Here is a 14,948-nt window from a genome sequence, read left to right as displayed (position 1 = left end):
ATATTATTATTACTATGATAAAGAGCCAAGAGGCTATTTTTCCGGCGGTATAAATTAAGTTAAGGGGATAATAAATCCCTCATTATTTTAAAGCCGGATACGAAACTTGGAGATTGAAATCTATCTATCGAAATCTAAGAGTTTCATGGCGAAGAATTATCGGCAAGTCCAAGCGTAAGTCAATGCCTGGGTAGTGCAACACTAGGGCAACTCGTAGCAAAGTGGAGCAAGCTCCATCACTATCCTTAATATTTTCTCATACTCACTACTCACTGATGAGACCTCAATAAAGTTCGAAACAAGTCTGGGTAGTGACCTCTCCTCATAATGTAAAACAGTAATACATCTCCTAGGAGCGTTTTACATTATGAGAAAATATTAAGGATAGTGATGGAGCTTGCTCCACCTTTGCTATGGGTTGCCCTGGTGTTGTACTACCCAGGTGTTGACTTACGCTTGGACTCGCCGATAGTTCTTTGGCATGAAACTCTTAGATTTCGATCTCCGAGTTTCGTATCTGGCTTTAAAATAATGAGGGATTTATTATCTCCTTAACTTAATTTATACCACCGGAAAAATAACCTCTTGGCTCTTTATCGTAGTAATAATAATACATGGGTACACCGGTCTGGCAATTCATTAGTAGAGGTATATGTAAGTTCAGTTCACTTAAACCTTGGTATTCCAGGTCTACCTACTCACTGATGAGACCTCAATAAAGGTTGAAACCGGTCTGGGTAGTGACCTCTCCTCATAATGTAAAACAGTAATACATCTCCTAGGAGCTGCATTTTACATTATGAGAAAATATTAAGGATAGTGATGGGGCTTGCTCCACCTTTGCTATGAGTTGCCCTAGTATTGTACTACCCAGGTGTTGACTTGCCAATAGTTCTTTGGCATGAAACTCTTAGATTTCGATAGATAGATTTCAATCTCTGAGTTTCGTATCCCTTTAAAATAATGAGGGATTTATTATCCCCTTAACTTAATTTATACTGTCAGAAAAATAGTCTCTTGGCTCTTTATCATTCTTTCTTGTAATGTCCATATACTAAAAGAACTCTCTGGAATTGTTCTTGGCTTGTATGGCTAATTTTTACTCATGATTCACTTTTGCTAATCTTATCTGAGTCATTTTCCTATCCTGCTCTCTATACTCATAATATTGTTGTAACCATTCATCTTATGCTATTTACCTTCTTCAAGACTACATACTTAATATCTTCATTCATCCATTCTGCACCTACTTTATTTAGCATTCTGGCTTTCACTGCTGTTCAACAGTTCTCTTTTCCACCAAAGTATTCATTCCATGCTATAGTTCTAAGGCTCAGAACTATTGCATGGAATGGAGAGTTAATTATATAAACTTCATAAGAAATGCTGTGAAGGTCCTTTTAAGCAAAAGAAAAAAAAAAAAAAAAAAAGCTGAACCTGCAGACCAGCTTAGATTCTAAGTTTGTCTCCTGAGCCTTAACTGGTAATTCTACACATTACAAAGAAGCTGCTTAAACACTAACTTACCAACTTACTTGCCAACTAATCTGAACTGAAAACAGTTTCATTCACATCCATAGGCACATCAATTCAGCTAAAATATTAAATGCACACATTTTGTGTGTGATAGCTGATTGTCCAGTTAATCTGATCTGCAGGTAGTTTTTTTTTTTTTTGCTTAAAGGACCTTCACAGCATTTCTTGTGGAGTTTATATAAATAATCACTAATGTTGCAGATAAAATGGTGAAAATAAAGTTTATTTTTCCAAATAATTTATTTGGAAAAATAAACTTTATTTATAAATTTCCTTGAATACAGAACTGATGGAATTTAGAAGCATACCTCTTGTAGAATATGAACTTCAAAATGATGACTAACAGGTTCACGTATAAATCTTCAGAACAAATGGTTTATAACGTGTATACAATAATAACAAAATTTAAGCTATCTTACATCTCTCAATCATAGCTTTAATCAATTCTTATTCTGATAATACTATACACAAGAATTAACAAGTTTCATAATTGTACAAACCTGTTTGTTGCAATTTCATTTCAAAATAAGCTTTATTTTGAACAATTGGAGCATTTGCAAGTGCAGCTCCAGTTCCGCATAGTCTGTGTCCATTCTTGACAATTACAACCTCGTGACCTAATCAGATAATGAAAAGTAAAATCTTTCACAATAATTTCAAATGACATAGTATTTATTCACAAAAATTCAGATACCAGTGCATTTTTTTTTTTTGTCAGAGCCTGGAAAAACCAGCAGGCAACTTCTAGAGAAAATAATTCTTAATCCAAAACATATTCAACACTATTTTACTAATTTCCATAACCTTCACAACTCTATTCAGTTTATTTTTTTTTTTAATCTTTCTACTTATATTTACACATCTTATTCCTTGAAACCTAGATGGCTGGATTTTATTAAAATATGGTATTTAAAATCTGCACTAATATTTGTCAGCATAATTATGGTTTTATGTGGATTTGAATTAATCATTAGATATTCTTCTACCATGTTATTATCTATCTGAAGATAGTGCATCAAGTTGAAACAAAACGTTTGCCATTGCTTCTAGGCTATGTATAGCTTACAAGTAATGATGAGCTTTTCACTAATTGATCTAATATAAAAATATGCAATTACTGATTGCTATCAAAGTTATCTCTTATTGTATTTTAGATCAGAGAATAACATGGCAGTTCTAAGCAGGAAATTGAATTTTTTTTACTACAATAACAACAATAATACTACTGTTTACAGTAGTACCATAATAATAGCAGTTCAGTAATATTGAGAGAACTCTTACACTGAAAGCTGGCATTGCTTCTAAGAGTACATAGCTATTCCATTCACTCAAAACTTGTTTCAACCTTAACACCAACTCTTTTTTGCCAGAGCCTGGTAAAAAGAATGTCTAATGACTGATTCATATCTGTTAATGACTAAAATGTAATACAGAGTAAGAGATCTTTGGTGGCTGAAAACATTACTTGGTTTTCACTGCACCATTTTTACAAAAAAAAAAAAAAAAAAAAGTTACAAATGAGAAACAAAACTCTCTACAATATAGTACACCAGTTTGAATGGCCAAGCAGATATGGTCAATTAACTCCAATTAACAAGCTGTGGGTTCAAATCTCACTGTGAAACAGATGTTTGAGAATGTCTTTGGTGTGGTCGATTTTCATTGTCCAGTTTAAAACAACCGCCCTGCTTATTAGAGAAATGAGGTGTCTCGAAATAAAAGAGAGATTTCCAGATTATCTAATTGTTAAATGACTTGTTCTAATAATGTATAAGTTGTTTTTTTATGGGTAGGATTGCAAAAAAATAAGCTTATGCTAAAACTAATGATGCTCAGTTGATATGCTAATGAAAAATCATTACACAAAAATACTATTACAAAACCTTTATGATTACTGTGAATAAATCAGGCTAGAGGTCAAGGGAAATGAGGTCAACCCTCCTTAGCTGTATTTCTCTTTATCTACCAATCTAGTATATTGCCTGATTTATGCTCACTCGTAGACTTACACCTTTTTACGGTGTAGGCCTTCAGAACCGAAATCCTACATAATAGGTTGGTTATACTCCTTATTCCTGGAGGTATCCTATGTCTGTAGAAGCGTGTGTTCAGAGGGCTGGTTTGCCTGCTTGCAGGAGAAAAACCCCAGATAAACTGGGGAGAAAAACCCTGTAGTCCACGCCCAAGACAGGCTAACTCTTGGCTATGTCTGAGAAAGATCCTTAAGCTCCTCACATCAGCAACGGGAATCGAATGCAGGAGACTCCTTTCCCAGGCTTATGGTTGCAGAGCGCGTAACCGTGCAGCATAATCTAGTATATACAAAGAATAATTCGAAAGCTCTGACTGGTAGAACAAAATGAAAGGAGTACAGAGCCACTTAATATGTGTTGATAACTTTGATAATAATTACCTGAGATGTATAAACTAGTTTAGGTAACCTTTCATCTCTTAATGCAAGCCACAAAGTTTGGAATAGCATTCAGTTCTCAAGTCATTTTTCTCGAATGCTGTGAATGAGTTAATGGTTTCAAATTTAATTTTTCAGATATGGCTTCTTGACTTTTTGTCTGGTTTGGTTGTGACTGAGTGTGGTGTGGAATACATACAATACAAATGTACTATGTTCACATAGTAATGGTGGAGAAGTAAAATTTACATTATGCTACTTTTCTAGGTATTCTCTTTTAACAGTATCTCACAAATGTTTCAACACTACAATACAACATAATGCTGACAAACTGTCAGATCAAATTTCATTTTTCAGACATGGCTTCACATGGCTTTCTCCAAAATCTGCTATTTTATAAAAAGTCAGCAAGCCATATCTGCATTTGTGCCACCTAATCCTATGATTAAAAACATCACGTTGGCATAAAACACATCACCTTTTAACAGGTTGGTCTTTTTTGGTTACAGAAAGCCTTCAAAGGCAAACAGTTCAGTCTCCTATGTCGTACAGGCTGTGGGAAAAAAAGAGATAAGTTTCAATATTAATTAGTAACGATACATTATAACTTTAGTGTAAATTTAGCCTGGTTTGGTTGTGACTAAGTGTGGTGTGTTTGCTTTGTTGAAGTTAATCAATTTGAAGCACTTTCTTCAGAATATCAGTTAACAGAGGAAAAATGGTGATAAGAACAAGGTCATCCAGATGCACACCATGAAATTTGAGTGTGTTGGGTGGTGAGGATTTTACCAAGGTGGATCATTGTTAGGAATGTAATATATATGCGTGGGCAACTGTATTTGTTGAGAGATTAAACAAGAGAAGTGAGAGACAGTGTGGATCTGTAGAAAGTGTGATATATTAATGGATTGCACTGCTTTAAGTGAAAGTTGGGAACCAGAAGTGAAGAATACCAGACGAAAGGAAGTGATGGATGTAAGATTAAGAATGATAGCCAAAGGAGTGAGTGTGAGAATATGAGTGTGGAGAATCTGTTATTGTGAATATGACAGCTTAGTTGGTAAAGGCAGCAAAAGTTCAATATGAGAAGAAAGTAGCCAAATCAGGCTAAGAAAATCCTTAGTAGGTTCTTTCAATATTTAGCAAGTAGAAAGAAAAATCACTATCAGATGATGATTAATGACACAGTTTGGTAACCAATGCAGAGGATATAGTTGAATTATTCAATGATCGGTATATCAGCGTATTTCATCCTTGTGAAGGCAACATCATTAGAAGCTGGGGTGTAGAGGATATGGCAGAGGATGGACTGATGGTGAATAAGCAGGAAGTATATGAGGAATTAAGTAAACGTCATGTTAATAAGGCAACAGGATTTGAGTATATTTCCACATCTTGAGGGAATGTCCTATGGAATTAATGGCACCTTTCGCACAACTATTTAACATGAGTCCTACAACAGGGTGATTCCCAAATGAATATAAGGCGGGAAGAATTGTTCCACTTCACAAAGGGAGAGATATAAGGCTAGGCTACAAATTATAGGCCAATCTGTGCATCTGAGGTTGTTATTAAGGTATTACAGAAGTTGGTGATGACCAGGATTCAGAAGTGGATTGATAACAGCAGTATACTTTATGATGGTCAGCATGGGTTCATTAGGTCATGTTTCAGAAATCTGCTTATGCATTACTAAAATTCACTAAAAGGAGATGCATATATGGTGGTAAATTTGGATTTTTCAAGAGTTTTATAGACTGCCACATGACAAGCAAGCAGCTAAACTGAAACAGACAGAATTAGATAAAAAAAACTAGTGAGTTGAATAGCTGATTGGCTGCGAGATAGGTATCAGCAGGCTGTATATGGAGAAGTGGCATCCCAAAAGACGAAGGTCACTAGTGGAGTGCCACAGGGATCACTTTTGGAACCATCATTGTTTAACTGACATTGAGGCAAGATTAACTGGAGATGTGCAGGTGTTTGCCAATTATGCAAAGTTAGAAAGGGCTATGAGAAGTAGAGCAAACATTGTGGCTTTTGCAGGAAGATCTGAATAACTATACGAGTGGGCAAATGATTGCAGTTATCAGTTTACTGTTGCAAAGTGCAAGGTCTCAAAATTTGGTAGGAAAGGTTGGGATGCAGAGTATATAATTAATTACAATTAACACAATTTTGAAAGAGGTGGAGGAGATAACAGATCTGGGAGTGATGGCAGACAAAAACTTTAAGTTTAGAGGTCATATTGCCAAAATTGTAAGAATATCATCATTATGATGATAATCATAATGATGATGAATATTTTTATTAAGAAGAATATCATCATTATGATTATGGCAATAATGAGGACAATGACGTTTGAATGTTATTGTCCTCATTATTGTCAGGAGGATATATCAGGAGGATGAGGAAGTATTAGAGAAGGTCTAGAGTACATTTACTAAGTTAGTGTCAGGTCTATGGAATATCAGATAGGAGGGGAGATTGAGGGAGTGCAAGAGTCTTATGAATAGAAAAGGTGATATGACTGAGACATAAGCTGGTGAGAGGTTATCAGATTAATATGGAGAAGATATTTCACAGAGTAGAGGAAGGCGAGAGTAGAACTAGTGGCCATCCATGGAAGCTGTATAAGGAGGGCACGAGCAGGGAAGTGAGAAGTGAGTTCTTTGAATGAAGAGGGAATTGGTGAGTGGAATGCATTGCCTGAAAATGTGGTGAGTGTGGAAACTGAATGGGTTTAATGGCTTAATCTTTTGGCATGAGAGAATACAGACCTGCCACGATGAATCTCTGGAGAGGATTCTCAACTCCATAGATGTCAGATATCAAATTCCTGCCATGTACTCTCAACGGGTGTACAGGATATGATAGTACTACATGAAAAATTTACATCATTAATAACTTCATATCTACAATTTTCCTCCAAATCAGTCTGTTACTTGTCAAGACATTACCAGATCTTATATTTCTATCGTCTAAGGCACTTTGTACCATATCAATCCACCTATATCTTGGTCTTCCTCTGGGTCGTTTTCCTGCCAACTTGGCAAAGACTGGGCAAGGAAAGATTAGCTTTTGCTAATCTTTCCTTGCCCATTCTGTTTAAGTGACCATACCACCTGAGATTAGCTCTGCTAACGCATTCCTGGATGCTGACAATGTCAAGTTCTTTCCTAATATTCTCGTTTTTAATGATATTGCCATTGATGCCATCTGTTCACGCCTCTAATCTTTCTTAGGACTCTCATATCTGCGGTCTCTAGTCTTTGGTCAAGTGTTTTACTTCTGACCCAGCTCTCAGATCCATAAATTAAAACTGGTTTGAACACTGTCTTGTATACAGCTAATTTAGTGTTCTGACTAATTTCTCTCTTATTCCATATGAATTTATTCAATTGACTTCCTACCATACCAGCTTTGTTGATTCTGTTGTCTATTTTCATATTTAATTTACCATCTTCACTAAAAATCGTGCCTAAGTAGCTGAAATGTTTTACTTGTTCCACAGGTTCTCCATTCACAGCACAGTTGACATTTTTCAATGATTCTGCCTATTGTCATTGTCTTTTTATTGCTGACCTTCATACAATATCTATCACAACGGTTATTCAATTTAGTCAGGGAATCTTGCAGACTTGTAGCGGATTTATTTAGAAGTATAACATCGTCCGCATAAAGCAGACATTAACATCTCCAATTTTGATATCATGTTTAATACCACTTTCCTTCATAATGTGATCCATATAGATAATGAATAACAAAAGGGATAATGTACATCCTTGTCTCGCACCAGATTTAACATTAAACCATCTTCCTGTATTTCCTTCAATTCTAACTGCTGACTTACAACTCAAATAAAGACTAAGTATTGCTTGATATAATGCCCCACTGACACCATATAACTGTAGCGTATTGAATAGCTTCTCTCTTGACACCTTGTCATATGCCTTTTCCAAATCGACAAAACCTAAATACAGATCTTTGTTATATTCCCATGATTTCTCCACTATTTGTCGTAAAGTGAAGATATGATCCTGACAGCCTCTATTTAACCTGAATCCAGCTTGTTCTTCACCAAACTTTTCTTCCACAATTCTTCTCAACCGTTTCTCAAGTATACTTGCATATATCTTACCAGGAACACTCAGTAGAGATATACCTCTGTAATTCTCACATTCAGTTTTATTTCCCTTTTTATATATGGGTACTATGAGAGCTCTACTCCAATCATTGGGAATTCGTCTCTCTGTCCAGGCACAAATTCCCAATGATTGGAATAGATGTAATCCCGTAATGCATAGCATTATACAAGTCCGCAAGGGGATGTGCTTAGCATTATGAGATACTAAGGCAAGTGATGTGAAGTCATTAGCTTCTTTATATGATTTTCCCCAGTCCTGAAAATAGTTCAGATGCAAACTTGTTTGCTTACACTTGGATAAAGGATCAAACCAAGTATATAATTTCTTGGTATCTTTAATTTACTGTACCTATATATGGAGGCAGAGGACTTCAAATCAAACTTAATATGCGAAAATGTATAGCACACTTTCTTTCAGACGTAGAAGGTGTCTATAAAATCTACAAACATGAGGAAAAAATTTTAAACAATACATTAGTTACATTTTCAAATAATATGTTCAATGTGTTTTCCTTCAATTTCCAGACACTAACAAACAAAAGGTACTGTATTTCTCTGCCTTCAATGGAGCATATCAAGATTAACACAGCATGTGATAGTAACCCCACTCTTGCTTCAGGTTTTGTATTTCGAAAGAACTTTCTTTCTTTAATAAAACCTCTGAAAAAAATTGAGAGGATTTGGGTCAGGGGGGATCCTCAAATGTTCCTCTGCTTCCAATCAATCAGTTAAGAAATATGTTTAACCAGCTGTGAAATGCCACGTTCTCAGACTTCCCAGACACCTGTGTATTGTTATGCATTATGAGTCATGGGGAGGATCACCACATGAACTGGTTTTAACATTTCAGGTCAACCTTTATCAATACAGAGTCATTTGCCTTGGATAACAGAATAAAGACTTTTGGACTTTTATTCCAAATGATTAACTGCATTTAGGTAAAGGATAAAAACTATTATTTCTTGTTAAGTATAACTTTTCGATTAGTTCAAAAAAAATTTTCTGCTTCCTTTTTCTTGGGAATTATATACACATTTGGTTTCAATCCTAGCAATCAAGAATTGTCAGCTTAATTGGGCAAGTGGTTGCTCTCTCCAATCTGAGAGAGCAACCTGCAGGATGCTCTCAAATGTGGGATTCAAAAAAATGTGGGATCCATACCTATGGTAGGATTCAAAACTGCAGGCTTGAATCCTACCATGGACATGGATGTTTATGATAGTCTTTAGATGGTAAACAAGTTTCACTGTCCAGTGTGTGAACAATGCTCTGATTACTGGAGGCCTGAAACATCATAATACAAAAGATGGTGACCAGTAGGAATGTAATAGACATGGATAAGCCAGTGTATTAAATATTGTTTAAGTTACATTTGAATTTCTATATACAGATATGTTCACTTGTACGAGTGTGGTCTGAAAAGTTCTCGGCCTCGACCATACTTGGCAACACTATCGGCAAGATTTTTTTTTTTTTCTAAGTTGGTACATCTGTCATAAGCATCCATGTGAAATTGCAAGTCATTCCAACAAGTAGTTTGTTTTATACAGCTGTCTGAAGCAAAAGTGTTGTCTGTATCTCTTGAAATGGATGAAATTGAGTATCGTGCAGTTATAAAATTTTTTGTAAAAGAAGATTTAATGCCAAAAGAAATTCATTCAAAGTTCATAAAAATTTATGGGCACTCTTCTCCTTCGTTTTCGACAATTAAGAAATGGGCTGCCGAGTTAAAACATGGCTGTACCAGTTGATGATGATCCATGTGAAGGACGTCCAAAAAGTGTAACACCACTAGAAATCATTAATCAAGTGCACGATATGGTATTGAATGACTGGCGAGTCAAAGTGTGTGAACTTTCTAAGACTATAGGCATTTCAAAAGAGCGTGTAGGATATATTTTGCATGAAAAAAAAATTGCAAATGAAAAAGCTTTGCACAAGATGGGTGCCACGCTTGCTCACACCAGATCAAAAACGCACTTGCATGAAAATCTCTGAACAATGCTTGCAGCGTTTTAACAAGAATAAAACTGATTTTGTGCGTCGATTTGTTACTATGGATGAGACTTGGATTAACCATTACACACCAGAATCCAAACAGCAGCCAAAACAGTGGACAGAGGCCGGTTGCCTCAGAAGACAGGGTCAGTTCCAGCATTGGTGTTTTGAGATGATAAAGGCATTTTGTTTATTACTTATCTTGAAAAGTGTAAAACAATAACCGGGCAATATTATTCCGATCTTTTAACTAGACTAGACAAAAAAATTCGTGAGACAAGACCTGGTTTGCAGAAGAAAAAAATCATCTTTCATCAGGACAATGCACCTGCCCACAAAGGTGTTTTGGCAATGGGAAATTTGAAGGATCTGCACTATGAATTGTTGGAACATCTACCCTATTCCTCAGATTTGGCTACCTCTGACTTCTATCTCTTCCTCACTGGTCAGCATTTTTCTTCGAATCAAGAGGTAAATGTAGAGGGGTATTTTGCAGATCTTACTGAGAACCACTAGAGGGATGGGATAATGGTGCTGGAGCATCACTGGAATAAATGTATTAGTCTTAAGGGAGATTATGCTGAAAAATAAAAATAATTTTGAAATAATCATTATATATTATTATTATTTCAGGCTACTCCAGGGAGTCCTTAGACTCATCGAGGGAGGCCCTAAACATCATGTCCACACAACTATTCGACATTCTCATAGTATCTATCATACCTTGCCTTGAACTCGCTCACTGTCATAACACCCACAACAAATCATGAATTCGTTTTTTCATTGTTAGGCTGAGAACTTTTCAGACCACCCTCATATAAGGAGTCTGAAAAATCATCCAAGAATCCTGAATTATCTATGTATAAATTAAAATCCATCAAACCTGTAGTACACTACTTGTCATCCTTATCCTTTGAGATAATTCTTCCCAATACATCTTGTTCAGTCCATCCCAATTTTATGTTGCAAATGAAATATCCATATCCACCTCTTCAATAATAATTTGTCATGCTATTCTACCAAACACCTTTGCAAAATACAGAAAAATCACCATATATTGACACTGGGGGAATTTTTCATATGATTGAATAACAAAATGAAACAAGGGCTATGCGCTAAAGTAGCTTGAGCATGGAATGCATTGCCTGACATGGTAAGTACAGACAATGAATGAGTTCAAGGAATTGTATGCCAGACTGTGTTGTTTAAGGCAAATTTCACACAATGAGTTGCAATTCCATGGGAGATCAAAATATAGATGTCCTTTAACAAACCCATCCCTCTACGAAGATTCTTGTTCTCATCAATAGTTTTTTTATTTACTACTAAAAACAACACCTAAAACACAAAATGACAGTATGCCAGAGATTTGAGTTATCTCCCTAACCTTAAGAGCAGGGGTCGCCAAACTTCTTTGACCATCGACTCCTTCAAGAGTTTCTTGACTTTTTTATCCCCCCCCCCCTATTTTACTATTACGTAATTATAATAGGACAAGCAAAAAAAGACGCTTATGTGAGTTTTTAGATTGTTTATTTTATAGTTACAGTGTTTATTGTATGGATAATATAGTATATATTATTATATTACTATTAATATCACTGGTATTACTAGTGATATTAATAAACTACTGGTATTAATATCACTGGTATTATTACCAGCCCTGCTCAACTCTTCAACATAGAGAAGTTTAGTTCGTGAATGAATAACGATTGAATTATAATACGTATGTTGATGAATTTTCGAACATCACCGCTCACTTGTACGTCGATGCGCGAAAATGAGACTGGGATCGAATACGTGTAAGTATAAGTAAATAAGAACCGCGCACGTGTTGCAATCTCGCTCCAGCCACGCAGGAACGAACATCCGTTTATTGGTAAATACGTCATTTTGGCCTCCTTGATTGGCCTCAGTAACTATTTTCATGACCTTACTCCATCTTACAGGTCCTATTCATGTCAATGTTCCCATGTCACTGTTCCCACTTGGATTACCTCCATCCTGTCATTCAGGATGGAGGTAATCCAAGTTAACCGAATAAAATATTACCCGTACAATGATGTCTTCTTATATTTTTCTATCGACCCCTGGGGGTCGATATTGACCACTTTGGCGACCACTGCTTTAGAGTGATATTATTTTTTTTTCTTTCAATGAAGGCCAGGACTTGTTCGTATTGCAAAATAGTAAAAACAACCGAGAACACAGTTAGTCCCTTTGCGTATACATGATGATATCCAATCCAATTCAGTCCAAGCTTTATTAATGTCAAGCTTACTTAAAATTCTGGCCACTTCACATTCTCCTCTTCCTGCTTCATCAAATTCAAAGTTACTCCTATTCAAAAACTAGTGTTGGGGGGGGGGGAGAAGGGAACTAATAAGATGATTTCATGACTACTTACACACTGATCAACTTATGTCAGAGAGGAGAGGATAACATACACATAGGGATAATAAATTAAATAATTTAATATTAAATTATAAAGCCAATATTTCCTTGGCCATTGAGGCTAGGGGCACAATGACATAAATGAGTATGTGCACTTGATTCAGCTAGAGAAGCATGTGGTGAAGTTGTCTGCAAGGATAGAAAAATTAGAACTCCATGGTGGACACAAGAAGTTAAAGAGGCAGTGAAGGAAAAAAAGAAAGCATATCAAAAGTTCCTGGCAAATAAGTCAGCTTGTGCTCTTAGAGAATACAGACACAAATGTAAGAAAGCTAAACACTGCGTAAAACTAGCTAAATAAAAGTCATGGGAGGACTTTGGCAACAACATAGAAAATAAATATAAAAAAGGTGGCAAAATATTCTGGAGGTTGTTGAAGAAGTTTAGGAATGGAGGAAAGAGTGCTGTAAAAGGAGTTAGAGATGATAAAGGTGACATGAAACGGAAGAAAAAGATATCCTTGAAGTATGGAGTAATTACTTTGAAAAACTGCTAAATGTGATGACAGCACAGTGATAAAAAAACACAGGGAAATAAAACTGAATGTGAGAATTACAGAGGTATTTCCCTACTGAGTGTTCCTAGTAAGATATATGCAAGTATACTTGAGAAACAGTTGAGAAGAATTGTGGAGAAAAGCTTAGTGAAGAATAAGCTGGATTCAGATCAAATAGAGGCTGTCAGGATCAGATTTTCGCTTTACGACAAACAGTGGAGAAATCGTGGGAATATAACAAAGATCTGTATTTAAGTTTTGTCGATTTGGAAAAGGCATATGACAATGTGCCAAGAGAGAAGCTATTCAATACGCTACAGTTATATGGTGTCAATGGGGCATTATATCAAGCAATACTTAGTCTTTGTTTGAGTTGTAAGTCAGCAGTTAGAATTGAAGGAAGTACAGGAAAATGGTTTAATGTTAAATCTGGTGTGAGCCAAGCATGTACATTATCCCCTCTGTTATTCATTATCTATATGGATCACATTATGAAAGAAAGTGGTATGATATCAGAATTGGAGATGTTAATGTCAGCTCCTTGCTTTATGCGGACGATGTTATACTTCTAAATAAATCTGCTACAAGTTTGCAAGATTCCCTGACTAAATTGAATAACTGTTGTAATAGATATGGTATGAAGGTCAGCAATAAAAAGACAAAGACAATGAAAATAGGTAGAATAGTTGAAAATGTCAGTTGCGTTGTGAACGGAGAACCAGTGGAACAAGTAAAACATTTGAACTACTTAGGCACGATTTTTAGTGAAGATGATAAATTAAATATTGAAATAGACAACAGAATCAACAAAGCTGGTATGGTAGGAAATCAATTAAATAAATTCATATGGAATAAGAGAGAAATTAGTCGGAACACTAAATTAGCTGTATACAAGACAGTGTTCAAACCAGTTTTAACTTATGGATCTGAGAGCTGGGTCAGAAGTAAAACACTTGACCAAAGACTAGAGACCGCAGATATGAAAGTCCTGAGAAAGATTAGAGGCGTGAACGGCATCAATGGCAATATCATATTAAAAACGAGGATATTAGGAAAGAACTTGACATTATCAGCATCCAGGAATGCGTTAGCAGGGCTAATCTCAAGTGGTATGGTCACTTAAACAGAATGGGCGAGGAAAGATTAGCAAAACAAGTGTTCTCTGCCAGGTTGGCAGGAAAATGACCCAGAGGAAGACCAAGACATAGGTGGATTGATACCGTACAAAGTGCCCTTAAACAATAAAAATATAAGATCTGGTAATGTTGGAGTCTTGACAAGTAACAGACTGATTTGGAGGGAAATTTTGACAGGAAGTTAGTAATGATGTAAATTTTTCATGTAGTACTATCATATCCTGAACACCCCCCTTGATGGTACATGGTAGGAATTTGATTATGAGTACGTGCACACAGGCAGGAAAGCAAATACAGGCTGATGGGCTTCTGGACTTTTAGTATCATGAAGCAGATGGATCTAAACAGATTTGGCTGTCTCACATGATGGCTTGAGCAAGATCTCATCATTGTACCCATAGAAGGTGTCAATTAAAACTGTAAGATCCTGCCATTTTACACTATCTATTATGTTTACCTTCCTGCCAGTGTACTAGCATGCACACTCGATGTACATTTTTGTGAGCAAACTATTGGCCTAATAATTTTTTTAACTCATACCTACAAAAGTTTTATAAACCTATAAGCACATTTGTGTCATGGGCTAAGTATTTTTATTTATTTATTTATTTTTTTTTATATATAGTTTAGAAACCTTGATCTGGAGATCAAAATCAGAACTTTTCAAGCCGCTTGAGTGCTTGAAACAAGTAGTTCTAATAATTGGGGCGGTGTTCACATGCTTGGCAATTAAATTCATCTCCCACTTGAAGACAATCGCAGACATCCATG

General features: G+C 35.9%; 1 protein-coding gene across 3 annotated transcripts in view; it reads right to left on the bottom strand.

Annotated features, from left to right (window-relative positions):
- Positions 1-14,948, bottom strand: part of LOC150094750 (SPRY domain-containing protein 7) — a 139,937-nt gene that overhangs the window by 65,303 nt on the left and 59,686 nt on the right. For all 3 annotated transcript variants that reach the window (XR_016550115.1, XM_090410958.1, XM_090410957.1), the window contains exon 2: positions 2,037-2,153. Coding sequence is in view for 2 of the 3 variants with exons in the window: in XM_090410958.1 (XP_090267084.1) it covers positions 2,037-2,153 (117 nt within the window). In the remaining variant the exon portion in view is untranslated. The remainder of the gene's footprint in view (positions 1-2,036; positions 2,154-14,948) is intronic.

Source organism: Typopeltis vanoorti, chromosome 21, assembly GCF_054136105.1.
Source record: "Typopeltis vanoorti isolate ZY-2024b chromosome 21, IOZ_Tvanoo_1.0, whole genome shotgun sequence".
Classification (NCBI taxonomy): domain Eukaryota; kingdom Metazoa; phylum Arthropoda; class Arachnida; order Uropygi; family Thelyphonidae; genus Typopeltis; species Typopeltis vanoorti.
This window is presented reverse-complemented; position numbering and strand designations above follow the sequence as displayed.